Here is a 26,615-nt window from a genome sequence, read left to right as displayed (position 1 = left end):
TAAAATTCAGATACTAAGATTCAGATACTGATATACAGATTAAAAGTTAGGCCTGCAGTTGTTAACCTTCTGATAAAAAAAAAATCAACAGCAAAAGAAGATGTTAAAAATAAAGTTCATGGTTGTGAATAAAACTGATTTCAATAATCTTTTTTAATTATTATTTTAAAACAACTTTATGTTGTTGTGTTTCACGCCATATTATCAGACCACCTTAAGTGGGTCCGCCTTAAATTTTGAGTTTGTGTGATCGCTGTTGATTGGTAGCTAAACTGCTGGTAAACTGTGTACAGGCGTTTTACGTTCGAATTGCAGAGAAAAAAATTCTGGTAGCAACATTGTGCAGTATGAGCGAACCATTTCACCAAAAAAAGGGGAAGCAAGGCAAGACGTGGCTGCAGCGGTCTGCAGACGTGACTTCTGATCAAATTCGAACCTCCTCCTAAAGAAACAAAGAGCGACGTTACATTGCGGGATGACGTCACCTGAAAATGACCAATAGCACGGCGCGCTGCTGAGCTGTGTGCCAACCGCTCTTTTTTTCATGCAGGAGACTCAAGTTGGCTTCGCTAACGGACACAGTTTTGAACTCGTATATTAGCGCCATTTATTGCTGCTTGGACCACAGCATCTTCGGAATTTGTAGACATCCTGGCAGCTTACAATTAGTTCGAGGTGAGGTGAGTACATGCAACTTCAAGTTATCTCTGTTATAAAAATCCACCAGCCCAGCATTTATAGATAATTTTAGCAGTTCGTTTTTTTATGAGTGAGGTTGTGAATTTAGTTAGCATTTGTGAGTTGAGTTGGCATTACTGTCACGAGGGAAGCATTGCTCTGGATTAGTTTCTGTGTTTGGCGTGCTTAATTCGCTAGGGAGGAATTACCAAAGTACATGGAGTTATGTTAACCTGTAATTTCTGTGGTAAGGTAGTTCAGTCATCAGGGGGCTACGTGCTTCATTGTAAACTGCATCGGAATGAGCCACGTTGTTTCTTTCGGTGTATTGAAGCAGGCTGCAAGCAGACATACACCAGGTATGGCGCGTTTAAGGCTCATTTTTACCGAAGACACTCTGCCCCCACCCATGTCACTGGTGTGGCGGTGGTTTCTTCGTTTACATGTGCAATGGCGATGTGTGAACGTCAGTGTCAGAACTCTAAAGAGTTAATAGCTCATCTGAAGAGCCATATTGTGGAAGGACATGTGGTCACTTGTCCAGTAAGAGGATGCACAAATACCTTTAGAGTTAAATCATCTTTTACTGCTCACATGTCACGTAAACACAGTTTTCAGACAGCAGCATTGGTGATTTATATAGAGAGTCTGCATGTCAATCATCATCTGTTCCAACCACATCAGATGACTTTGTACCCTTAATTTCCGAGCCTGCTGCACAGTCTATTACAGATGAAGATAACATGGAAATGCCCCCTGAATTCTGTGATCTTTTTCTGAGAAACGTTTCACTATTCTACTTAAAATTGCAGGGTCAGTTTCTACTGCCTGCTTCAACCATACAGAACATTGTGGAGGAAATGCAGAACATGCATGAGTTGGGACAGACATACAGTTTGGGTAAACTTGCATCACTGTTAAAAGATGACACATCATTATCAGAGGAGGACATCAACAAAGTCTGCGAGTCTGTCAAAAGCTATGATCTTTTTTCTGCATGTCATACCGGGCCATTGAGGACAGTGCACTCCAGAGCTCAGACCTTTAAAAAAGCCTTCAACTATGTGGAACCAAAGAAAATATTTTTAGGGAGAGATGAAAACAGAAAAGATAGGTTTGCCTATTATGTGCCTTTAAGAGAGACTTTGAGATGTCTGCTAGAGTCTGATCTGTGGCAGAAATCAGAAGAGCCCTCTACTGAGCCTCCTGCTGATGTTCTGTGTGACATAAGTGATAGTAAGCTGTTTAAATCAAATGATTTTTTTGGTCAAAACCCATCATGTCTCAAGCTAGTACTCTACCAGGATGCCTTTGAAGTCGTTAACCCTTTAGGCTCTGCAAGGACAAAACACAAGGTATTAGCTGTATATGCATCAGTGGCAAACTCGCCACTTCATGTACGCTCAGACACAGATCACATGTCTCTTGTCTTACTGTGCAGGGAGAAAGATTTTAAAGAGTTTGGTCATGCTAATGTGTTCTCTGAATTACTGGCAGACTTGAAAGAATTGGAGGACAGTGGGATTGTTGCATCAGATGAAACTAGAGTCAAAGGAACTTTGTTTTGCATTGCTGGTGATAATCTGGGTTCTCACTGTATTGGTGGCTTCACTGAAAACTTTAGTTCTTCAAAGTACTTCTGCAGGTACTGCCTGATAACGAAATCTGAATTTCAGGGTGCTGACCCAAATCTGTGTGGACCAGAACGTACCAAAGAGAACTACAACTCTGCTGTTGATCGCCTCCAGATTGACAATACACCAGACGTCGAAGGAGTGAAGTTCAGGTCAGTGTTCAATTCACTGAAATACTTCAACGTTTGTATGCCAGGCTTGCCACCATGTCTAGGTCATGATATCTTTGAGGGAGTTTTGGCTTATGATGTGGCACTGTATCTGAAATACTTCATAAAGAAAAAAAGCATGGTTCACTTACTCCACTCTGAACCGATGCATCAAACAGTTTAGTTACCATGCCTCTGATGCTTCTACAAAGCCATCTGAGGTCAGTCCTCAAGCAGCTAAACTCTCAGGACAGGCTGTACAGAACTGGAACTTCCTCCGATTGCTGCCTCTCATAGTTGGTGACATAGTGACAGACCCCACAGATGATGTGTGGAACTTAACTCTGCAGCTGAAAGATATTGTAGACATGGTGTGTGCTCAGGAAATTTCAGTGGCTCAGGTAGCATATCTTGATATTCTTATTCAAGAATATTTAGAGTCAAGAAAAGCTCTGTTCCCAGAATGCAACCTGAGACCAAAACACCATTTTCTACACCATTACCCAGCACTGATTCTGAAATTTGGCCCACTGATAAGATTATGGACAATGCGCTTTGAAAGTAAGCACAGTTATTTCAAGAGGTGTGCCAGAAATCTGAAAAATTTCAAAAACCTCTGCCATACACTCTCTGAAAGACATCAGATGTTTCAAGCCTATCTTGCAGCAGGGTCATTGTGTCAATCTGTCTTGAAAGTCAAAGATGGTTCTCCATTTTACTCACTGCTGTACAGTAAAGCCATTCAAGAAGCAGTTCAAATGTTTGACTTTACTGAAACCAATACAAAGGTCACAGTAGAAATGATGTACAAGGGAACACAGTACAAGAAAGGACACTTCCTTGTCACAGGGGGCTCTGACTCTGTTGAGTTTGGTGAAGTAGTTCTCATTTTGATTAAGAATGACAGTGTTTATTTTCTGGTGTCGGTGCACGTGACAGAATACCATTCTCAGTATCATCTGCACTCAGTGAGAAAGGAAAAAGAAAAGATGCAGTGTGTGAACATCATGGACTTAATTGATTTCTATCCATTAACATCTTACATGAAGTATGGGTACCAAATGGTTCCATTGAAACACAGTGTGCTGTCACAATAATGGTGCTGTTAGTTTGGTACTTACGAAACACTGTATAAAAGTGTAGTATCAAGCAAGATCAGCTTCATATTTTAAGACCAAAGGTACCACTTGGTGTAAATTGACCTTTATTCACATTCTTTTATCAGACATCTCAGAAATGGGGGACAGCATAAGGAGTTCCATTACTAAGGTGCTGCCGGACCTGTCTGCCTTAATCCTTGAAATTGTACTGGAGGCACTACAATCATTAGGAGTGGAGACATCCGAGGACTTGCAGTTCATCAGTGAGACTGATCTGAACTCTGTCCTGAGACCAGTTCAGGCAAGAAAACTGCTGGCTGCCTGGAAACAAACCAGTAAGTATTATGATTTCATTGCACAATAGCCATGAAGGGCTTTCTGTTTTTTCTATTATGCTTTGGCCAAGGTCCAAAAAGTACAATTAATCTATTGTTTGTGATATTGTTTTACAGCACCAAATATGGAAATTTCAAGCCAGGCCAGCATATCGTCTCCATCTGTTTTAAGGTTTAAGGGTGGTGGCACAGCTAAGACCCAAGAGTCTCTTTCAAGGTTAGTAAAGTAAACAGATTCAAGAAGATATTTTACACATTTCTTTGTTGTCTGTCTCTAAATCTTATTTTGTCTTTATTATGATTAAAAAGGTTTGTTTTGTTCCTGCCCTTTTCAGACACTGAATTTGAGCAGAAACCATAAGGATACTCAAAGGACCTGTGACTCTCAGGAAATGGTGAGATTTCAGGTCATAATCTTTTTTTCTTTTTTTTTCCATTAAATTCATTTTCCTTTTTCCCTTTACAATATTGCTGTTTTGTTTTTGTAAACAGCATCAAATGAGAGGGACAGATGAAACAGTTTCAAGACAATGGCAGGAAAAACATGCTGAAGATTGAAACAAACCTTGGCTGGAAATATTTGGTATGTGTTTTACTGTAAATCAAATTGTTGAAAAACATTCAGCTACACTGCAACACAGGGAAACTTGATTTGCACTTATTTTGTTACTTTAATTTCTTGTCTCATTATTTTTGTCAGTTATTATTGTTTATGGTGTATGCCCTTCTTGTTTTCTTTCTGAATGCAGAAGGTATCTAGCCAGTCCACAATGAAAGCTTCATTGCACCCCATGAGTCTTCTGGCAGAAATGATGGCGCCTGTATTCTTTGGTTTCCCTAAACATCACACCCTGCCTGTTTATACGAGGCTCTTCAATTAAGTCTGCACCCAAAGATTCAATGAGAGGTAAGCAGTGGTATTATTCAAGTTTTGCTAAAGAAAGATGGACAGGAGACATTAATCTTAATCAGCCGAGCTCAGGTTCATGTCCAGGTGAGCAGTTTCATACGCTATAAAATGTAGATTGAATGATAGGTCTCATCACCATGCATTCAGCCATTAACTTCAAGTTCTATGATAAATCAATAGGAAACTTAAATACGTTTTCCAACAAATTATGATTGTGATTAGGGCTGCGTTGTCTGTGTATCACTTTTACATAAGTAGATTTAAAGGATAATTATTGCCAAAACGCAACCTGGGCAGTTTTTTTTTTTTTTTTTTTTTTTTTTTTTACTGTATCGATTTTGATGCGCTCAAATTTATGCCCCGGCCCCCTAGTATTCCCATTCACTGGCTATTGACCACAAAACAAAATCACGGTCAATCTCAAAAACGGCTCGTTTGTCGTAATTATGCTTTTAGATATATGTTTGTCTCGTTTACAGTAAAAAAAAAAAAAAAAAAACAACAACAGCCCAGGTTGCATTTTGACAATAGCTATCCTTTAAGAACTGTATATTTTATACTTAAGAAATCATTTATCATTAGATCTGTTTTTGGCAGCACGTTTTGTTCATTTCTGTGCATTTTGCTCAAGCACTGATCAAACTTTGTCCATTTTTTGCTGCAGAGGGGATCCTGCCAGTCCAAAGTGAACTCCTGATGGACATTGAAGTACTCCTGCAGAGCTTGTATCTTCGACACCATGCGCATTAGAAACTCCACTGAGTCCTTTCCTTCACCAAGGCAGGACCCAGTGACTCATTACTGTTGATAGGTCAGGGGCAGGTAATATTTTGTTTCATGTTTATTCATTCCTCCATGGATTACCAGCCATATATATGGACACATGCTGTATTCTCAAGATCTATGCTGTTTTGTAGGAATAGAGAAAATGATATGTTTAGTCTGTTTTCAAATGGTATGTCAAATTTTCTCATTGTTTATCAGTAATATTCACTACCTTGGTTATATATGAGCATCTTTAGATTTTTCTATATTTAGCGGTTGCAAATGTAAAATGTACGGTAAACCATTTATGTTCCTCATATTGTACTGTATTTTTAGCGGTAAAATACCGGCAGCTGTGGTTGCCAGGAATTTACCGTAAAATGTATCTGGTCAAAATAAAATGCTGTAATTTGTTATACAATTTCACTGTGTTTTTTACTGTCAAAGGTTTTAATAAGGTTTAACATATTTCTGTTATTTTTACAGTTATTTACAATAATAGGGTCTATCCTATTACTGTTAAATTAACAACAAATTACTGTAAATATTATTATATAACCCAACTTTTTTTTTACTGCAAATATCCGTAAAAAGCTATGGAAAGTTGCATTTTTTACATTAAATTGCTGTATAATTGACAAATATATTTGTTTTTTTCTATCATGATTTTGGTAAAATAATACGTTGTCTACCTTAAAATTTAGGGTTACAAAACCAGTATACTGTATTGTCTTTTACAGATTCCACATTTTTTTCACGGTATATTCCTGGCAACCACAGCTGCCGGTATTTTACCGTAAATTTGACAGTTTTTTTTTTTTTACAATGTAGGTTACGCTTCACAGTCAGAGCCATCACCCAAAAGCTAATTTTTCCACATAACAAAAATTTCCAAGCAAATGTAAGTTTTAGGATCCTGACAATATTTAATTGTTTCTCCTTCTTCTTCCCACTAATTCCCCTGTTTGGTTTGATTGTCTTTCTATGTTTGTTTGTTTTTTCTGTGTGTGTGTGTGTGTGTGTGTGTGTGTAAACAAGCTTCTGTCCTCCCTTTCCCACTCAATAAAGCAGAAGCCCTGCAGCTTCCCATAGCCAGAACATTCAGTTTCCAATGTGGTACAAAGACTACAGTCAAATCCTAGTTCTAGCATTGTATTTCTTAAGTAGTCTTTTCCCCTCATAATTCTTTTCTCATGTGCTTTGGATTTCATCACTCACCTGTTTGTCAGTTGCTTTCGAAGCTTCCTCTTCCCAGACCGTGCCTGTCAGCACCAATATTAACATTGTTGCCAATTTTTCCTTGACCTGCAGTCAGACATTGAGAACTGTCTGTCCTCTCTTCTCCGGGGCATATTCTTAACCAGGATCACATTTCCAAGCTATTGCTGACTATTGTGTGGTTACTCAGCTTTTTAATATGTTTCTGCCCAAGTTAGGTAAATTGTGCTTTGACCCTGTCAGAAACAAATCTGTTTGAGTTACTTTTGTATTATGCTTTTGGGCCATTATCTGATGTGAAGCCCAGCCTGTGAAGCTGTCGTTTTGCAACATTTGGATGAATCTGAGCAGACCAGTACACTTACCATTTCATCAATCAAAACTGAAAGTCTGTAGTTCAATCACATATCCATTTGATTTACAATCCATGGTGGTGGCATAGAGAAACAAAAGTGCAAAAATAATGTCTTTGTACAAATGGAAGGCCCTGTAATTGAATAAATCACTCTTTTTTTATATTCCTGTCATAAACTCTTACTTACTATTCCCATCACATTAATATTTCAGTTTTTATCCCTGAATTTAACAGTAAAATCCCATTATTTGTATTGGTTACATCAGCTGCTAGTTACTAAGTTAGCAGTTCTTGCCTAGCATAAGTACTGTATCACCTGCCCATTTCAATCACTGACATTTTGTTGTCTGTCACCCAGCTGGCCATTGCACCTCATACCAGTTTATCAATATTATATTCTTATCAATATTCAAAGGGCTGCCCTTGGTGGTCTCAGTGGCTTGGATTCACTAGATGTTAGAAACATTTCAGTGATTAATACACTGAACTTCATATTAAGAAACCAGTCTGAGAAGATTTTTGCTCAGTGATGTGATGCATTGTCATGTTTGAATTCAAGCCAAAACAACCCAAGAAAAAATGTATTCACACCAATACACCACCTGTCAGTGGTCTGATTGGACTGATTTAGTCATTGCTGATGCCAACTTCTGCATGCCTCAAGAAAATTTGAGATTCACATTAGCGTTTTCCAGTTTTCAGCAGTACAGTTCTGTTGAACATTGCAGCTTATATTTTATGCTCTTTGTTGACTACAAAATTGCTGCTTTTGCTCATCTGCCTTAATATGTTGAATATCATATCCAACCAGCCCATCAAGGAAACAGCCATTTTTACAGTATTCTGAGCAAACTGTTGGAACAACTATGCTATTATTTGTATTTCTAAAACAATGTTCGCACTGCTAAAGCACAACTACAGCTATTAATTGGTACAAACCACTGTGGTTCAGCCTGCTGTCTTGATGCCTATAATTCGATGGCATGTATAGGGCAGGTTTGTGATCATTGTTGGAGTGATGTCTGTTTGGTAAATGTTGGGTTACAGTTGGGTAGGAGGCCTAAACCAGGAAACAGACTGTGAAAAACGATGAAAAGCATCTTTCCCTTGAATGTCTAACATTGCAAGGTGTTTGGTTTATAATGCCAGAGACACATTTGCGCATCACAGCTCTCTCTCAAGAAAGACCAGATGGTGCTGCCACAGCAGAAGGGAAAACTACCATAATCGTAGGCTCAGACTTTGTACAGAAGTTCATTTGCTAACCTGCAACAAAATAGATACAGACAGAAAAGCAGAGATGAACTGATGTAAACTGAAATAAATTCCATTGATATTACATCCCTTAGTCATCTTCTTTGGTATTCAGATTTAATGTGAATATATTTGTCTATTTTTACTTTATAAATGTATTTATATTGATTTTTTTTATTCATTTATTTTCAAAGGACAATAACCTGTCATTGGAGAAATGATAGAGATGCTTCTGTTCATTGTAGTGGGCTGAGGTGATTTGGATATGTTTGTGTTTAATTGATAGAGCTGAAAATTACACTTACACTGTAGAGAGCTAGGGGCAAGTAAACAAACTTGCACTGTGGCCTATTTGTCATGCAGACAACAGGTTGTTAGTGGCATTGAACAAAACGGACACCACCACCAGCTAACTTCGTTAAAATGACATATCTAGGTATGTTTACAGTGTGTTAAATGTGGTTCTAATAAGAGGTATTTAAGCCTCTAAATTAAGTTTAACAGATTACTTTTCTACTGTTTGTCCCCCATTTATTGAATGAGTTTGTGCATTAATGCAAATTAGATAAGCTTAATAAAAACAGATGCAGGCCTTCATTTAGTAACCACAAGTTTGTACTGGTGTAACTGTTTAATACAAATCAAAATTTTACAGGTATGTACTGTCTCCAGAAAAAAGTCATATGTTCACATTCTAGACTCTGACCTTGTCTTGCCTGTTTGTGTTAGACTTTGAAGTGAGGATATACAGTGCAATTGTGTGCAAAACACTGTGGTACCAGGTATAACTTGCATTAAGTACTGCAGGTGGTGACTAGGTGATTCATGTTTTTCCCTCAGGCTTACTGTAACTGTGCACTTGCTGCTGAGTGCATTCAAACCATACAGACCTGTGTGAATCTGATACCAGCTCCCCGCACTGTTGTTGTCCTAAATGCTTCCCACTTGCCAGCCTGAATACAGAACAGATTGATTTGCAGCTTCAGGGCTCGTCTGGGTTGTTCATGTACCAGAGTCAGATATTAGTGCAAATTCACACAACTGAGCACACACACCCTGGTGATAGGCATGACATTGTGATAAGGATCTAAAGACGCACAGTGAGAAAACTGATTAAGGGACTGCTGGGTGGATATTTCCTTTCTTCAGCCTTGTGTGGGACTTCATTAGAGAACTGCTAAAAAGATAAGATATTCCGATTTGGCACTATAAGAACAATGAGCTCTTTTACATTTAGCCCATACTGCATCAGCATCCATTTGCAGGAAAAAATTGAAGCACATACAAAATTGGGATAATATATTTTGCAGTTTTAACAGTTGAATACACACACACACACACACACACACACACACACACATACATACATACATACATATATATATATATATATATATATATATATAATTATACACACACATGTATATATTTGTATTGTCTTGTATTTGTATATATGGTGTTGGGGGCAAATTGATCTGTTGGAGAAATGCAGCAAAAAGTAGTAACAAAACCAGAGTATTACACTAAAACTAAAACCAAGCAAAGAGGAGTTTGGATATGGATACTGAGATAACACGAGGCATGGACTGAAGGAGAAAGGGTTGGAAAGCGAAAGGATTAATCATGCAGCAAACCTGAGAAGTTGAATAGGTAATGAAGGACAGAGGCTAGTAATGCATGAGAATAGGATAGAGGGGCTTAACAGGAGTCGTGCAGCGCATTGATTACCTCTGTCTGTCATTAGCTTTAGTCCCAATACCTAGAGACTTGGGTCAGTTTGAGACTAGAGAAAGGGAGAGGCCACAGAAGCAAGGAAGGCAGAATTAAAGTTTTTTTTTTTTTTTTTATGCGCTTATGTGAGGATCACAAACTAGCTGGGAAGTAACAAAGTACAAATACATTCTCTTACTGTACTTAAGTAGACGTTTTACCTATCTGTACTTGGATATTTATTTTTCTGATTACTTTTTACTTTTACTCCCTACATTTTTAAACAAATATCTGTACTCCTTACATTTTCACAACATACTGGTTACATTTGGTTCAACTGCATTATTTATAGCGTTTATCCTTGGGGGTTTAAAGTGGCCAGAAGGAGTGCAGGAGTCCGTAAGTTGTGGTTGCGGTATTTGAGAATCTAGCCAGTGCTACAGAAGAGGAGGGAGCATGAAGGGAGTTTTTTAAGTGGCCGGTAATTTCATATTCAACATTTCTGTCAGTTCAACAAACATCAGGAAACACACAAACTACTTGTGTGCAGTTTGTCACACAGTGTGTTGCAAGCTAAAGGTCCAGCTAATATATTTCACAGGTAGAGAAAAGAACGTGATCTATCTTCACTAAGAAATGGAGAAAGATCTGAAAAAGACAGGATAGAAGAGGAAGAAGAGAGGTTAGATTTAAAAGTAAGGAATCCTTAGTGACGCTTGATAAACTGCAGATTTAAAGCTTACATGCATGTCATAATTTTAATCACATATTTGATATTACTGCAAAACAAACCAAGCTGTACTAACTTTGGGTTATTCAAATGTTGCATGAAAATACTTGGTAGTTTGCATCGGATAAAGAGGTTAGCTTGTCATACTGTGGTGAATTTATTGTAAAGCACTGCACTGAACTGATACACTCCAGGTGCCCATGGTCAATTTTAGTTTACACCAACTGTAGCAGACTAATTTTCATTTAAGTAGATGATGGTTAGATTAATTCACTGAATTCCACCTTTATTCAAACTGTATACTGTCTAGTGTAAAGACACTGTAAACATTATACTGTCACAGTGTAGAAAATGGAAATCAGCCAAGACAGCTTTGAAAGATCAGCTAACATCTTGTTGAATTCAGTTGTGTAAATCCACAAAGAGGAGACGGTCAGCTGATCACAGCATGTACACTAAGAAAATCAACTGAAAATCACATTAGAAATTATTTTCACTTGTGATTCTTTTCCCCATGCTGAGACACTACACAGATCTTAGGGTTCCCCCACCTGCTGAATCCCACTGTTGGATTGTGTAATGCACTGTATGACCTTACTTTGTTAATGACAGTAGTGCTCATAGGAAAACAGGAAAGCATAAACACAAACTGTAACACATCCCTAAATACATATTCCCAGTTCTCTGTAAATCATATATTTTGCGTAACTGGAGTCCTTCATTGTTTTGTTCACCGACTCTTCTATGGGAACAGCATTGGCCAAATTCCAATATAGCCTTACACATTCCCTACACACTTTCAGCCAGTTTTCAGGTTTATTAACCACCACACTGTGAGGTGTAGCACCTGCTTTGTGCCCAGTATATTGACACACTTACACTTACACACTTACAAAAATGGGTTCTTTGTAATGAAAAAGGTGTAAACTTCATCCTACTACTTTTTGAGCTTAAACATTGTGTAGACATAGAGATATTCATGACAACTTGATGTTTTTCTTTTCTCTTGTTATTTCAGTTATATTTACATGCTTGAAATAAAAATTACTCTATCTATCTATCTATCTATGAACCCACTGAAGTCTTTTGTGGCAATGTTCTATATGTGTGTATATCATCAAAAGTGCTTCTTATTTTTAATTCATTCATTTTGGTTGCTTCATTTTAGTTTTTATAAATGCCAGCGTTAGAGGAGAAGGAGAAAGGATCCAAAAACAATTCAGATGTTAAAAAGCATGAATGAAATTCAAACACATTTTCTACTGAGTGATAGACATGATTTTAATAGTCCATCTGATAGTAATATAAGTTGCCAAAGATGCTGATTACAAATTCCTGTCATCAACAGAGAAAGCCAAAGGCGTCCTTAAGCTTGCCACCCTACCCTTTTTTTAGGAGACACTTCAAAAGCTGCAAGTGTGACTCCGTATGGAGTTACACTCATCACAGAGTGGGAGGGTGTAGAGGCCAGATTGGAATTGGGACTTACTCTCCTAGTATGCTTTAGTGCCCAGCGGGGGTCCTCTACTTTGCTGAAAGCAGACTGCCTGTTGCTCAGCGACTTCAAAACTCCATGAAGTTTCAGACTATTTGCGCTTGTGTGCAAGTATATGTGTGTTCGGTGAGTCATGAGTGCCAGAATAAAATTAACCACACAGACAGGACTAATGACGAATTCAAAGGGACCTGAGCTAACCTGAGCAATGACACAGACATACATACAGGAACACAATCAGACAGTCAGAGCCAGTTACAGCCCCACAGCTTGGGACTAGCTTAGAAGGACTGTTAAATTAATTCTCAGAGAGGGGTCTTTTTGTGAGGATGTTGTTTTGCTGAAGTAAATGAACTAGCTTAACAGGAAACACTGTGCACAGACACTCTCAAGGCTCTCTTCTATGTTGGGCTGTCTGAACATATCCAGCAGTACCAGCTAATGGTTTCATGTGTGGGTGGAAGAAAGAAAACGAGGCAAGCAAGTGATGATACTTTACAAGTACAGGACAATCTCAGGTCACCAACTACACTATTATAAATAAAAATGACTGAGTGAATGGCAAACACTGAAATTTCCTGAAGTTTTGTGCTTTAGGTCAAAGTGACCCAAATAACACCTTATATTTCACAAGATACACAGGGGTTTTATGAATAGCGCAAAGCAATCATCATGTTAACCAGCCATTCATATACATTTAGAAAACTACTAAGCTTTTTTTTAAGTGAGGTCAGACTAAATGTGAGGCAAAATGATTCAAGCATGCAAGGACAGCAAGCACATAAAAATCTCTTTGAAATAGTTTTTGTCATACTCAGGATTTATTTCTGATTTGTTTCTGAAGTTACTTCTGATTCATTTTTGCCATTGTAATAGAATGTGCCAACTCCATTGCTTTTTTAAATGGTAAAATGTCAGTTACAAACCATATATGCATATGTCACACTATTAATGTGAGCTACTCAGTTGACTCTGATTTAGAACGTGTCTTCTTGCATACATGGTCTTGAATGGCCAGGTCCCAACATGAAAAGATTTCCTAGTATTATATTCCTCATACATCCAGATACTGGTTTATCGTGCCAATGTTGCTTGCACTATGCTGAGAGCTATACTATCAACAGTGTATACTGCTGGAAGGGTCCCACAAGATGGGCAGGGTGAAATGAAGGTGCCACACTAAAGGTAACAGGGCAACGCCAGTAGCAAGTCATTGCAGCACTGTTTTGTCTTTGACAATTGTAGTGTTAGGAATTAATATTGTAGGTATAAGGAGATTGCCTTGGTTTTTTTTACTGTTTATGACTCAGTCGCTAATTCATATCAGATGCCTTGTAACAACATTTTCGGTTTCACTCCTGTCTTAAAATCACTAAGTTGATTATCATACAGGGAAACTATTATACCTATTAAGCTGGCGTCATGTCATAGACTATTTAATGACAATGGTTTTACTGAATGTGCTTCATAAGTCTGATTATACTTTCTTATAATCAAGTCAGTTTCTCCCAGATTTTTACACACACACACACACACGTTATATTATGTTATATTATAAATATAATGTGTGTATGTAAAAAGATGTTTCTTTTCTCTGATGACATCTTCTATATCAAATCCCTTCCAATTTTCTCCCCACCATTTAACCTAATTCATTCATTTTCCCTCATTTTTGCAGAACATTGAATTTCTAGTCCAAACTCTCAGGACAATTTCTTCCTTCTTGGAATGCCATGCCTGTCCATCTCATTTCAACTTTTTTTTTATGTTCTTAGGGAATATTTCTCTACCATGACATCAATCTTCAGGACAGTTTTTAAACCTTATTAGAACAAGTCCTGTATTATTGTTGAAGATGACTCATGCTGCACTGAGAAAGAGGGTTTTTTATTTTTATTCCTGGTCTTGTTTCCTGTAATATCTTCTACAAATTGTATTGGATGTTGACTAGTATGAGCACATGACTCTGCAAAATATAGTGAAGAGGATGATGGAAGCACGTGAAGAATATATAACCATTTCTTCACTCAGATTTCTGGTAAATGGAGTAGTTCTTATGTAGTGCTTTTCCACTCTGAGCAGTGAAAGGTTTCATATTAGAATCATCATTCACCCATTTACACATTCATACAAGCATATACAAGCATTTTTTGTCTAGCCCATGTGGTATTTACACATACTCACACTCTGATTAACACATCTAGAGCACTCTGGGGTTTAGTACCCAAGCAACCAGCCAGGCATTCAACCACAAACCAGCAATTCTTACAAAAAGATGTTTCTATAATTAATTATATTAAGATTGTCATCTTGAGCTCCAATTAAAAAATCAATACAAATTCTGTTTATTGTTACTTTTAATGACACCTTTATCCAATAAACAGTTATTTATGTAACCAGCAGTTAAGGAGCAACTTTGTGACTGTATTAACTGTATTATTTTTCTGTATCTGTGTGTGTGTGTGTGCATGTTTCGAATTCTCTCAGCTGTTTTTTGCTGACCATGTGTTTCTTTAAGACACTTTTGCTGTGACCAAAATGATAAAAAATTAAGGAATAAATATATTACATTGTTATTATAAAGACATCCCTTTTAGAAGATAAAATAAACATCACCCTGAGTTCTCCTGATTGGATATTATGTTTGGGTTATCACATATTGTCTAATTGTTATATTATTAGGAGCCTGACATTAGAGCACCTAAAATAAATGAAAAGAGACAAAGTTTCAATCCTTCCAAGTCTAAGAGCAGGGTCATTCTTCCTATGTCACAGTCTGCGGTGGCAGACCGTGGGAAAGTGGGGATGGAGGACCCAAACGCAGGACTCTTGCGATGAACAGTGCGCTTTATTTACAGTGGAGTAAATAACAACAAAACAATTAATCCCTGTGAGCTCCCTTGACTCCTGTGTCTTGTCTTCACCCAAAATGTCCGTGCTCGTGCTCTCCGCTCCCATGTCTCCGCACTCCCCGTGCTCGCTGTCCTCCTGTGCTCTGCTCTCCTCCTGGGGAAAACACAACAGAGGCAGCCGTAAGACACTTACTCCAGCAGGCATACACTATCTGCATGTCACTATACTACACACAAAACTCAACGATCCAGGGTCGAAGAGCTTTCAGCCACACTGCTATGAAGCTCACCCGATGATCCTTGATCAGCTGCAGGTGTGTGATCCTCCTCCTTGGGTGTGGCCAGCCAGATCCTCCAGGCCTGGCGTGCCAGGAAAACCAGGACACCACACACACACACACACACACACACACACACACACACCACCCAGTATACAGGGAAACAAGGGACAGCAGCACCAAACACACACCATCAAACATCAACAAGTGACTGCTCATGAACCCTGGGTCTCTTTGACCCAGGGTGTCTGTATTATTTTTCTGTGTGTGTGTGTGTCTAATGACAAAGACACAGCTTAACAAATTAAGACCATAACAAGGGAAAGAACACGAACAGCAAAGCACAGGAGACAGAGGAGGACTAACTAAATAAAACAGGAAGTTAAATAAACAAGGAAATAGTGAACGAAAACCTGGGGAATTGACAACAAGGATACAGAGGAAACTAAAATAAACCCAAACACACGAAAGCAAGTATCAGCCTCAACAAAGAACAACACCCCAAGTCCTGAAAAACACAAAGGATGGAAAGGTCTGCCTTTAGTCCAGTGATTGACAGCATGTTGAAAAGTGAAGTGTTTGTCAAATGTTACTGTTAAATGTTAAAATGTTAAATGTTACAAGTTGTATACTGTTACAAGTGTGGGAGGGTTGGAACATTTTGATTTTGTTAAGTTTTTTTGATTAAAAAAAAAACAAAACACAAAGTTGTGAGGTTGTGGAATTTACTTGCAAGCTTTTTTTCTTTAAAGATGTGGGTATATTGGGGCAAGTTTGCTAACGGGTGTAGTTCCACCAGCAGAACAGTATTCCAGTTGTTTAACTATTAACTATTAACTATTTAACTATTTAGTTTAAGGCAAAGAAAATAAAACAAAAAAAAAAGATATTTTGTCAGTAATTTTTTTTTTAATTTTGATGTCAGTCAACTCATACAAAGGTTACTGTGCCATTGCAAAAGTCAATAAATGAAGGCAAATACAAAAACTGCCACTGTATCTCTGAAATAATAGAATTTCCAGGTGAATTTATAAGTGTTCATGTTTCGTTATATCTAGTCTTTTCAAATATACATTTATTTTTTTTTCACCGAATACAAATAACTGATGTATCCAGAACTTTTGACAGGTAATGAAATCTTACTCTTTCTTTGTCTCTCATACTTCCTTTCATTGGCTTTTTCTTCTCTTTTGCTTCTTTTTTTGTCTTTACAAAAACGAGGGAGCAGTATTATCAGATGGCATCAATAACCTCAGCAGCAGAGTTCAAACAGAGACTGTCAAACTCGCACAAAAGCACTGTTGATTGAATGCAGTTAATGTTCGCTTTCTTATATAATGAAACTAGCAATAGTGCTGTGCCATTAAAGGTCTGTGTGCCATTGAACTTTACATGGAAGGAAACTGTAATAAAAAGCAACAAAGGATGGAAGTGATGAGGCAGAAAATGTGAACTGCTGTTTTATTGATTCAAATCAAAGCCAACCAAGAATTAAAGCACAGTGAGAGGTGTATGTGTTTGTTGTTTATTTAAGACAGAAAAAATAAATCCCAAGAAAACATGTTAAAGTAAAGTTGTTGTTTTTTTAGATTAAAGCTCAGTTAGGGGTCACTGGACAGAATAAGAAAATAAAAACTTTCAGTACATTGTAATTCAAAAACTACAACTACACCCTGCGCCAGACTGGCGAACTGTCTTGGGTATACCCTGGCTCTTGCCTTATGATAGCTGGGATAGGCTCCAGTGCCCCCCTGCACCCCTGCATTGTAGTGCATTATAGTCAAAAATAGTAAAAAACACTATGGAGGCCCCAAGGGACATGGGAGAAAAAAAAAAAGTACCTTTCCAGGATTGCACAAAAGTTTTGGGAGACCCCAAGTTACTTTTGTGCAATCCTGGAAGAGACTTTTTCACCTGCATTTATCATGCTTCCATCAGTACCCATGAAGCTGTCCAGAGTACTGCAGCTGTTTGTGACTGTGAGGAGTTGTTACTATTTGTTGCTGGTACTTCAGTTGACAGTGCAGCATCAGCAGCTCCAACAGCTAACATGTTGGTTTATTTGACACATTTTGCTACATCTACATATTTTTAGTTTCTTTTTCTCTCTCAGCTTTTCAGTGCCACCTTTTTGTCACTTCTTCCCACTAAACTCTGTTTTATAAGGTGTGTGTGCACACAGCAAAAGTAAGGTTGACCAATACACTGTCAGTAATGAAAAGGAATGAATGGCCTGCTGTCAGTGTTGCGCAGCCGGTGCACAGAAGCACTTCAATTGACCCATCAGCCCGAAAAGTGCATTAGCTCACTGGCAAAATGTTCAGCATGCCAGATAACCAGTCCAGCCCAGGTTGTTTCCAAAGTCTCAAGGTCTACTGACCTGGAAGTTCTTGGAATTACATTAAAAGATTTTGCGGGATCTTGCAAGAGTACATCTTTTTTTTTCCTCAACGTCCCATGATGACGTAAAAGTACATATTAAAAGACTAGTAAAGTCCAAAAAAAGAAAGATGACATGGACCGGTTTATTATGGCAATCTGATGACTTTGAGAATTTTTTAAATTTCTACACAAGAGCCAAATTAATTTAGCAGTATGCCCAATAATATTGCCTAAAGAAGCTTTAAAGGCACAGTGTGTAAAATCTCACCACTAGCAATCAGTAGCTGTCTTAGCATGTTTGGTCATATGCTCCCTGCTCTGCTACAGCTCAAAATCCCAAATCCCCGTCCACTGAGCAGGTCCGGAGGCCGCCGCTGGAGGCGAATAAGCAGGTTCAGAGGCCGCCGCCGGTGGCGGAGGAGCTGCAGGCATTGGCGTGCGAGCCGCCGGGGCAGGGCCAGCAGGTACGGAAACCTCTGGCTGAGGAGCGGCCGGGCCATCAGGTGTGGAAACCCCTGGGTGAGGAGAGAGAGAGCTCACAGCCGGCTCTGGATGCTGTGGCTGCAGGTCAGGGAACTGAACTAGAGACTGACTGGGAGATTGACTTGGAGGCTGAACAGCAGGAGACTGGACTACAGACTGGACTGACTGGAAGGGAGACTGAGCCACAGACTGGACCACAGGTGACTGGAGGATGGGAGACTGGGCCACAGGTGACTGGAGGACGGGAGACTGGGCTACAGGTGACTGGAGGATGGGAAACTGGGCCACAGGTGACTGGAGGACGGGAGACTGGGCTACAGGTGACTGGTGGACGGGAGACTGGACTATGGGTGACTGGACAGGAGACTGGACTATGGGTGAATGGACAGATGACTGAACTGGAGACTGAACAGCAGGTGTAGTGGAGATATCAAAGATAGACACGGCTGTGGCACTGATTCAGTCTTTGAGCACTACGGTCACCCCGGTGTGTCGGCCAGAACACCACTTAAGGCCAAATTGTCCCAGAGTATGAAAGAAGGAGGGAGCTTGAGGTTCCGTTTGAGGCACTTTATTGTCACCACTCAATTTCTGGGGCTGTAAACACAGCGGGTGTACATAAGTGTGTGTGTGTGTGTGTGTGTGGTTTCCTACAAAGGAAATAAACAAGGGAAATAACGATAATTAAAGAGAATAGACAAGTCAAATACTCAAATATAAACATAATACAACATAGTTAACATAATCACATATAAAGATCAGAAAAATATAATACACTTCAAACTGCTCACACTATGCAACTAAATAGCATTAGTTCGAGGTTAAGCAACCGTCAGTACACAGGAACTACTTCCGGTAGTTGTACAAAATAAAAGCGTCCCCCATTATAATCCGCTATAATGCTCTTATTGTGAAGGGCAAGCGGGACGCTATACTTCCGGTCAATTTACGTTCGCTATTTTATTAATCCACGTACCTAATTGTTCGCTACAAACTCCGCTACTTCAAAGTAAACAATCACAAGCATCACATACAACATACAGAGAAGGTCTGATAACACAGGAATGACATTATGGACATATGAGCGACCGTACATGCGTCAACAAAGCTAAACCGGGGTAAGCTAACAACATAAATTAGCATATGAAATGAGGGTGAACTTACGCGTTGCTTGCGTGGCCTACCGCTCCAACTACGGACTACATTAGCTCCTAAATGGTAACATACTACAGTACTGACACAAACAAAGGCAAAATACAACACAGGTCACTACTTACTTGTCATTTACGCACACCTAACATTCCCCAGGAATCAGTGCACCCCCTCCGGACCAACACTGCTCATCCGACATTAAACTGCCCACCTTACTAACCGGATGATGTCACTAGAAGGTGGGCTGGCCCAAACTGACAGAAGACTGGCTATTACATGAACTTATAAACACCAGTAAAACTATCCTATGAACTTTGGGGCCTTTTATACAGCAGGTGACTGAACTGACTGGACTGATGATGGTGGCAAAGCTGCAGCCTGAGCTAATAAACTGGGTGCTTGAGCTGGAAATAGGTCTGCTAATTTAATCAGGGATTGAGCTAGTGCCTGAAAAGCTTGATCGGGAGATGGATGAGGTGGTGAACTAGCAGGTGGACAGGCTAGCTCTTCCAAGCCTCCAGAGTGTGAGGACAATGGTTGGAGAGCCTCAGCTCTAGGGAGGTCATGTGGGATCCTGGCCACCCTCACCCTGGGTGCTGGGACAGGTATGGGAGCCAGCTGGACACTAGTTACCCCCACCTGAGAAACAGGAACGGGTGCAGGAGTAGACTGGGTCCTAGCTGCCCTCGCCCTGGGAGCTGGCACAGGAATGGGAGCCAGCTGGGCATCAGCAGCACCATCCCGTGGAATTGGTGCGAGTGTAGGGACGTGCTGAGCCCTAGCTGCTCGAGGAGATAGTAAAGGGACAGGCTGAGCCTTAACCGCCCTCACTTGAGCAGGATGAACAGGTGAAGGGGAGGGTTGAATCTGAGGCGCCTTGCTAACAGGAAAAGTCTGAACTATGGGTGAGGAAATGATGACTGAGTGGGAGAAATTATTAGGTTTAGCGGTGTGAATGTTTTTAATGATCGCCTGGGATGGTGGTTGTATAGGAATTTCTTTCACTCATGTATTAATCACGTTATTGTAATGCCTTGGTGCCACTGGATTTTAACATGTCTGACACTCATACTTAAGACAGATGGTGGGGGGTGTAGTAAGGATGTTGGGGGAAACAGGAACTCCAGAGGACCAGTCTTTTGTCTCTTCGAGGACTCTAGGAGGTAGCAAGGGAGTGTGAACCTTAAGGTGTGAAACAGCTGTGTACTGCCTTTTGTTCCTGGAGAAGGTATTTAACTGAGAGCCATGCTAGGCTCAGTGAGAACTCTGCTGACCGTCTGTCCCGTGGTCATGCAGGGGCTCCATCAAGCTTGGTTGTATGTTGTCTTTGTGTGCTTTGATTAAAGAATGTTAGCTACCGCTCACCGCTCGTCTGCAGGCTTTATTTAAATGGAAAACTTCCACAACATGGTACAGTCTCTTTGGAAGCAGGATGGCGAGTATTAATTGGATAGTCCAGAATGTAATCATAGAATACAGTCTTTTGTTTAGGTGGGCGGTGAACAGTCTCTGAGTTGTGGTGTAGTAAAAGAAAAAAGTCAGTTTCGCTCACCATCGGATGCTGCTGCTCCAAAAGGGAAGCGCAATGGCAGCGTGAGCCTCGCCTTCGCTTAGCTGAAATAGCAGGAATGCTGAGCAATGGAGCCTCCGTTGAGCCGAGGTGAGAGGGGGAGCCGCTGTGGCACAGTGAGGTGGATGATCCGGTGAATGAGACGACTGGCAGGCGAGCGAGGAGCAGAGCAGCGAGAGACGCGAACTCTTCCCAGCACCCGTGGAAGAACGCAGCCTCTCCGAGGCCTGCCCAGAGCCAGACGAGTCCCCGCGAAGACGTGCTCCCTCTCCCCAAAGAGCCGCTGTTTTCCCCTGAGCTCCTCCGTCCAGTGAGAGAGCGCTGCCTCCTGCCGCTCGAAGAGGTCCGAGTCCACTGGTTTCTAAGCGTGTCTTCCTGGCACGGGTCTTATCATTCTGTCAGGGCTTTTCTGTGTGGAGGTGAGGAAGAGCGGACCCAAACGCAGGACTCACGGGTCAGTGTGGAATGAAGACGGTGTTTATTATACAGAATGGATGAACAGAACATGAGACAGATGGATTACTGACTGACTGAAAGACTGTCTGAACTGAACTGGAACACACATACGGGATAGACAACGTTAATGACAAGACGCTGGACCGAGAGAAACTGAGGGTTTAAATACAGGCTGGATGATGAGTGATTAGAGGCCAGTGAGTGAACAGCTGAACTTAATCTGAGTAAAGACACATGGAAGTAACTGGAACAGCAAAACAGGAAATGAGATCGACTGACAAAACAAACTGAACATGAGCAAACTGAAAACACTGGGTGAACCACCCAGGAACCCTGACAGTAGGTATGACAAGTCCCTAGAGCAGCAGGTCTTCTTCACTACTCTTTTTTTCCTCACATATTATGCCTACTATATAGACTTTTGGTAGCCTTGTCAACCTGTTCAGTTTGATGTAATAAGCCAGAATAATTAGAAAGAGAAGGGTTTAATATCTCATTAATGAGAATATTTCAATCTCTCGCCACTCAGTGTTTTTCAAATGGAGAGGGATAGTGATGAAACAAGAGTGAGGTGTGGATAAGTGAGGAAACCACTAAGGGCATTTGTTCTCATTAAAATTATTTTAGAGCAGCAATTAACCAGACTGGTGACAGTATCACCAATCCTTATCAATGAAGTGGTCACAGTTCTGTGTCAACAAAATATTCGTTATTCATGTTTACACAGGAAGAAGCTTTTAAGCAGACTGAAAGCTTATGGGCAGCGTGTAGTTCACATGTCCAAATCAGGTCAAAGTAAACGGACACTGACATACTACTATCTAGCTTTTTAGCAAAACTGAATTTTATGGGTTTTTTTTTTAAAGTTACAGTAAATACATTTTTTAAGTACAGTATCCTTTTTTAAAAAGGATACTGTACTGACACACACATATATATATATATATATATATATATATATATATATATATATATATATATATATATATATATATAGATGGAAAATGTATTTACACACTATTCTAACAAACTGATGCTTTCTCATACTATAATTAATCTCTTAAAAATACATAGACTGGGTTTGTCATGAACTGGCTGTGTGCAGCAGGCACGATAGGACCAAAAAGGCAGTCGCACTTTTCTCCTCTCCTCCTTCCCCTTATCTTCCCTGCTTAGCCTCTTGTGTCCTTGTCTTGTCTCGTGTGTATTACTTTCCCTCGAACAGTCTCTCACTGTCGTTCTCTAAAACCTAAAAGAGAATTATGGATTTAATCAACTGGTCTCTGAATGCTATTGACACCCTTTTCTCAACGAGAAGTCTGGGCTCGGGAGAGCCCGAGTGCCCTGGAGGGACTTTCCCTGCCGGTTACACGATGGACGGGTGGCAGAACTGGAGGGTCATGTGTTGATCGAGGACGCTGAAGATATCTACCTATTCGGAACCATGATAACAGGGTTCTTGCTGATCGGAGCTGGCTTGGCCCTGGCTTATCGGAGAATTAAGAGAGCGGAACCGGCTGTTCAAACCCCCCCAAGGCTGCCCGCTGGAATCGAAGCGATGGGACGAGGCGCGACCTCTCACAATGAGCGCAGCATGGTTAACACCTTGGAGACGCTTACAGCTGCCGTGAAGACTCAAAATAACACCATTGAGCGTATGTTGGGATACATCAAAGAGAGGCCTGCTCAAAATGAGACCCTTGAGCGAAAGTTGGATCACATCGCAGAACGCCTCACTGCAGTTGTGGGGTCTCAGAATCAAAAGAATGACAACACCACGGAACAGAAGTTTGATACCATCATGGGGAGGCTCGCGGCTCTCCAACGGGAGATTGAGAGACCAGTGTCGGAGTGTTAAAGAACAGCTTTAAAATTCTCCTGAGCTGCTTGCATAAAAGAAAAATCAACAACATCAACATGCGGACACCACGGCGCCAGCTGCACGGGCCCAAGGCTGGAGCCGAACAAAAACTCCCTGATAACGACTGTGTGATGACTATTCTTCCCATCCCATGCAAGGCCACCTGGATTGGCTGGAGGACTGTTTACTTAGCCTGATAGGGTGAAGGACACTGTCTCAGCTGAACTATGGACACGCACACACATACACTTACACTGATAAGCATTCACACATCCCCCTTCCCCTTCCAATGCCTTCGATGCTTTTTGCCTCCTGGGAACACGAGGCGGGTCTGGGCCCGCGCTGGAGAGTCGGCGCAGTGGCAGGATGGCTGCTGTGTTGCCTGGGATTACTCCTTATCCCCTACCCAACCCTGTTGCTGGTCACATGCTCTATAATGTTGTACTGTGGACATTTATGTGCTTTTCTGTGCAGAGGAGTTTTTTTGTTTCCTGTTCTCATGCTGTCCTCCTGTAGCCCAGCATGAGTAGAGGTCTCTTTTTTTCCTCTTGTACTTTTCCCATTGTAGTGTCCATTTCAGTGGTTTTTCTGTAATGCAACCGTTCTCTGACTTGTATCCCCATGTGATGTCTGTGTTGTGTGTGTAAGGTCGGAGGGCGGGTTCATTCCACTGCAGGGCAACCTGCCCCTGCATGTGGCGAATAAAATTTAAAATTTGAACTTGAAAAAACAGAGTCACAGGCAGGACTTAAACTCAAAAACACAGCTTTATTGCTGGCGTGTAGGTGATACAAAATGAAACTAAACTAAACTGGAATTTCTGAACCTAAACATACAGAGAAACACACTGGGAAATACACAGCAGTGAATGAGAGAGAACGCGACACAGAGAGAAACAAAGGGCTTAAATACACAATACAATGACAAGGGAACAGAAAACACACAGCTGAGACACATTAGACACAATGAGACCACGGAAACAAAACTAAACACAGTGAACAAGGAATGCAAGATTTTCACAATAAAACAGGAAACAAAGGAACGCAAGACTGACAAATGAGCTTGACAAAGAAGTGGAGGAAAGGCAGACGACAGGAGTGGAGTAACTTAGTAATATATGTCCAGGTTGGGGAGGAAAATGTTGGCCTCTTTCTTGAATTACCGGAGGTCATATCAAGACATTCTTCTGAGCTAATGTAATTACACCTTTTGAATGTAAGTACACCTTTTCCTTTGCTTTATCTTCTTTTTTTGTAGTGTGCACCAATTTTAATTTTAAGCCCAACTACACCATTGCTAATAATGTGATATATCTGCATAATGTGTTGGCTGTGAACAAATTGTTTCTGAAATATAATAACCTTTTAGTTTGTAAATTAATGGTTCATGATAGCTCACCTATCCTATTTACATATGAGATCTTTTTTTTTTTTGCATATCACCTTTGACAGTAAAACTTTAACAGAACTACAATCAAAATGCACTGGGTTGGATATAAGCTTTTAATTTGGCAGAGACTGCTAAACTAAGTAACAACCTTATAAAATAAATTATCTAAAATGAGATCCCTCTGACACAATTTGCTATATTTACTTGACAAAATTGACTTGCAACAGCATTTGCTTCTGATCATTCTCTCACAGTTTACATGCTGGTTATATAAATCAGTGAAAATGATCAAAAACTATTAGTGATTTATTTATTTTTGTTCCAGAAATTAACTTTATAGGCCAGTGTTTAACAGCTTAAAAAACAAAAAACTTTTTACCACGAGTAACACTTTAGGTAACAACAAAATTGATAACTCTTTAAGTTTCATTTATAGCTCTTATAACTCTTTCACAAGTGTGTTCTAGTTTTGAACCATTCAAATAAAGACATAGTACAAGCACATTTAATGACTGGGGGTGTTTTCACACCCTGGGCCAGTTTAAATCAAACTTTGGTTTGTTTTCCACCTGGTGCAGTTCATTTGCACAGGTGTAAACACAGAAGTTGCACTGAGCTGTGGACCAAAACATCTGACCCTGATCTGACCCAACTACCAGATGTATATTAGTTTTCCATCTATGCTTTGCATTGTCAGTTTGGGGAGGTACTATAGATTTGGAAAGGCCTATAAGGGCTAGCAACTACCTGTGAAATGAACGGTAATTTTACCTCTTCTCCAATAGTCCAGAACACAGCACCTTCTTCCTGTATTTATTTTTATTGCTCCTGTCCCAAACACATCTGGCCAATAAGCAGACTGAACATTCTCACATGGTTTGTAGTGATACATTTTGGCTCACTTAAGAGTTCACTTGGATTTCTCTGTGTGAAAAAAACAAAAAAACAAAGCTGAATTACTAACTGAACTAACTGAAAAACTACAAGTTTACGAACTCATGAACTGATTTGGACCAGGCGAACTGTCAGTGAATCCATAATGTGAAAAGTGAACCATAAGTGAACTAAGTTAAAACTCCCTTAGGCGGTGGTGGAATGGTGGGCGTGGTTCATGGCGCGGCTGCGGCGGAGGCTGATACACCTGAGCTGAATCAGCTCATCATGCCTCCCCTGCATAAAAGGATTGAACTGGGTCCTGAATTGTTGTTTGTTGTTATGTGCAGGACTCAGCTGAAAAGCTGCATCTGGGTGTGTGTTAGGAAGACAACCAGAATAAAGAATGCTGAAAAATGTTGAAATGTGGTCAGGTCCATCATGCATCTTTTACAGGCAGCTCATCAGCAAAATTGTCTATAAAATTGATACTCACATATTCATTGATCCTAAAAATTACTATTCAATTAGATTCTCACTTGCACTACTATTGATAAAAACATGACCTTAAGCAAAATTCAATTTTTGGGACTCTCTATTACTGTTGTTTATGATTTATGATTGTTAGCATATCTACTATATACTTATTTTCATTTTTCTAATCTTCTTAGATTATAATCCATAATGATAAAGGCCATGGGAGCAGACAACAGATTTACAAACAATGTACGCAACAATGTCTGGCCTCATGTGGCAAGAGTATGCAGGCAGGATGAAGAAACCGACATCACTGGCCCCCACACTTGCCTGACCTACATGTAGAACACCTCTGGGACATTATGTTTCAGTCCATCCAACACTGGCAGGTTGCACCTCAGGCTGTCTAGGAGCTCAGTGATGCCCTGGTCCAGATCTGGGAGGAGATCCCTCAGGACACCATCCGTCATCTCATTAAGAGCATGCCCTGACATTATCAGGCATGCATA

General features: G+C 40.2%; 1 protein-coding gene and 1 long non-coding RNA gene across 4 annotated transcripts; both read left to right on the top strand.

The window, feature by feature from the left end:
• The first annotated feature begins 528 nt into the window (after window positions 1–528).
• Window positions 529–4,474, top strand: LOC146374032 (uncharacterized). Of its 3 annotated transcripts, none has more exons than XM_084952022.1 (6): window positions 529–675; window positions 2,355–2,464; window positions 3,687–3,896; window positions 4,014–4,113; window positions 4,232–4,291; window positions 4,389–4,474. In XM_084952022.1, the coding sequence occupies exons 3-5, from the start codon at window positions 3,698–3,700 to the stop codon at window positions 4,236–4,238; spliced, it is 306 nt and encodes a 101-aa protein (XP_084808148.1). In that variant the 5' UTR covers window positions 529–675; window positions 2,355–2,464; window positions 3,687–3,697; the 3' UTR covers window positions 4,239–4,291; window positions 4,389–4,474. The 3 variants fall into 3 exon arrangements, with proteins under 3 accessions (XP_084808148.1, XP_084808147.1, XP_084808146.1); XM_084952021.1 differs by having other exon boundaries at window positions 529–680; XM_084952020.1 differs by lacking the exon at window positions 529–675 and having other exon boundaries at window positions 745–2,464; window positions 4,389–4,471.
• Window positions 4,475–4,535: 61 nt separating this feature from the next.
• On the top strand, window positions 4,536–5,992 carry LOC146374031 (uncharacterized). Its single transcript, XR_014802273.1, has 2 exons — window positions 4,536–4,803; window positions 5,471–5,992. It is a non-coding gene; the product is annotated as an uncharacterized LOC146374031 (long non-coding RNA).
• Window positions 5,993–26,615: the final 20,623 nt, after the last annotated feature.

This window comes from Perissodus microlepis, chromosome 14 (assembly GCF_051167445.1).
Source record: "Perissodus microlepis isolate ML-2025 ecotype Zambia chromosome 14, ASM5116744v1, whole genome shotgun sequence".
Lineage (NCBI taxonomy): Eukaryota > Metazoa > Chordata > Actinopteri > Cichliformes > Cichlidae > Perissodus > Perissodus microlepis.
The sequence above is the reverse complement of the archived record's forward strand: the minus strand, read 5'-3'. Positions and strand labels throughout refer to the sequence as shown.

Coding starts and splice junctions, on each gene's coding strand:
- LOC146374032 (XM_084952020.1), top strand. CDS start 1,422: ATGGAAATGCCCCCTGAATTCTGTGATCTTTTTCTGAGAAACGTTTCA. Junction 2,465..3,686: donor GTCGAAGGAGTGAAGTTCAG/GTCAGTGTTCAA, acceptor TTCTTTTATCAG/ACATCTCAGAAATGGGGGAC.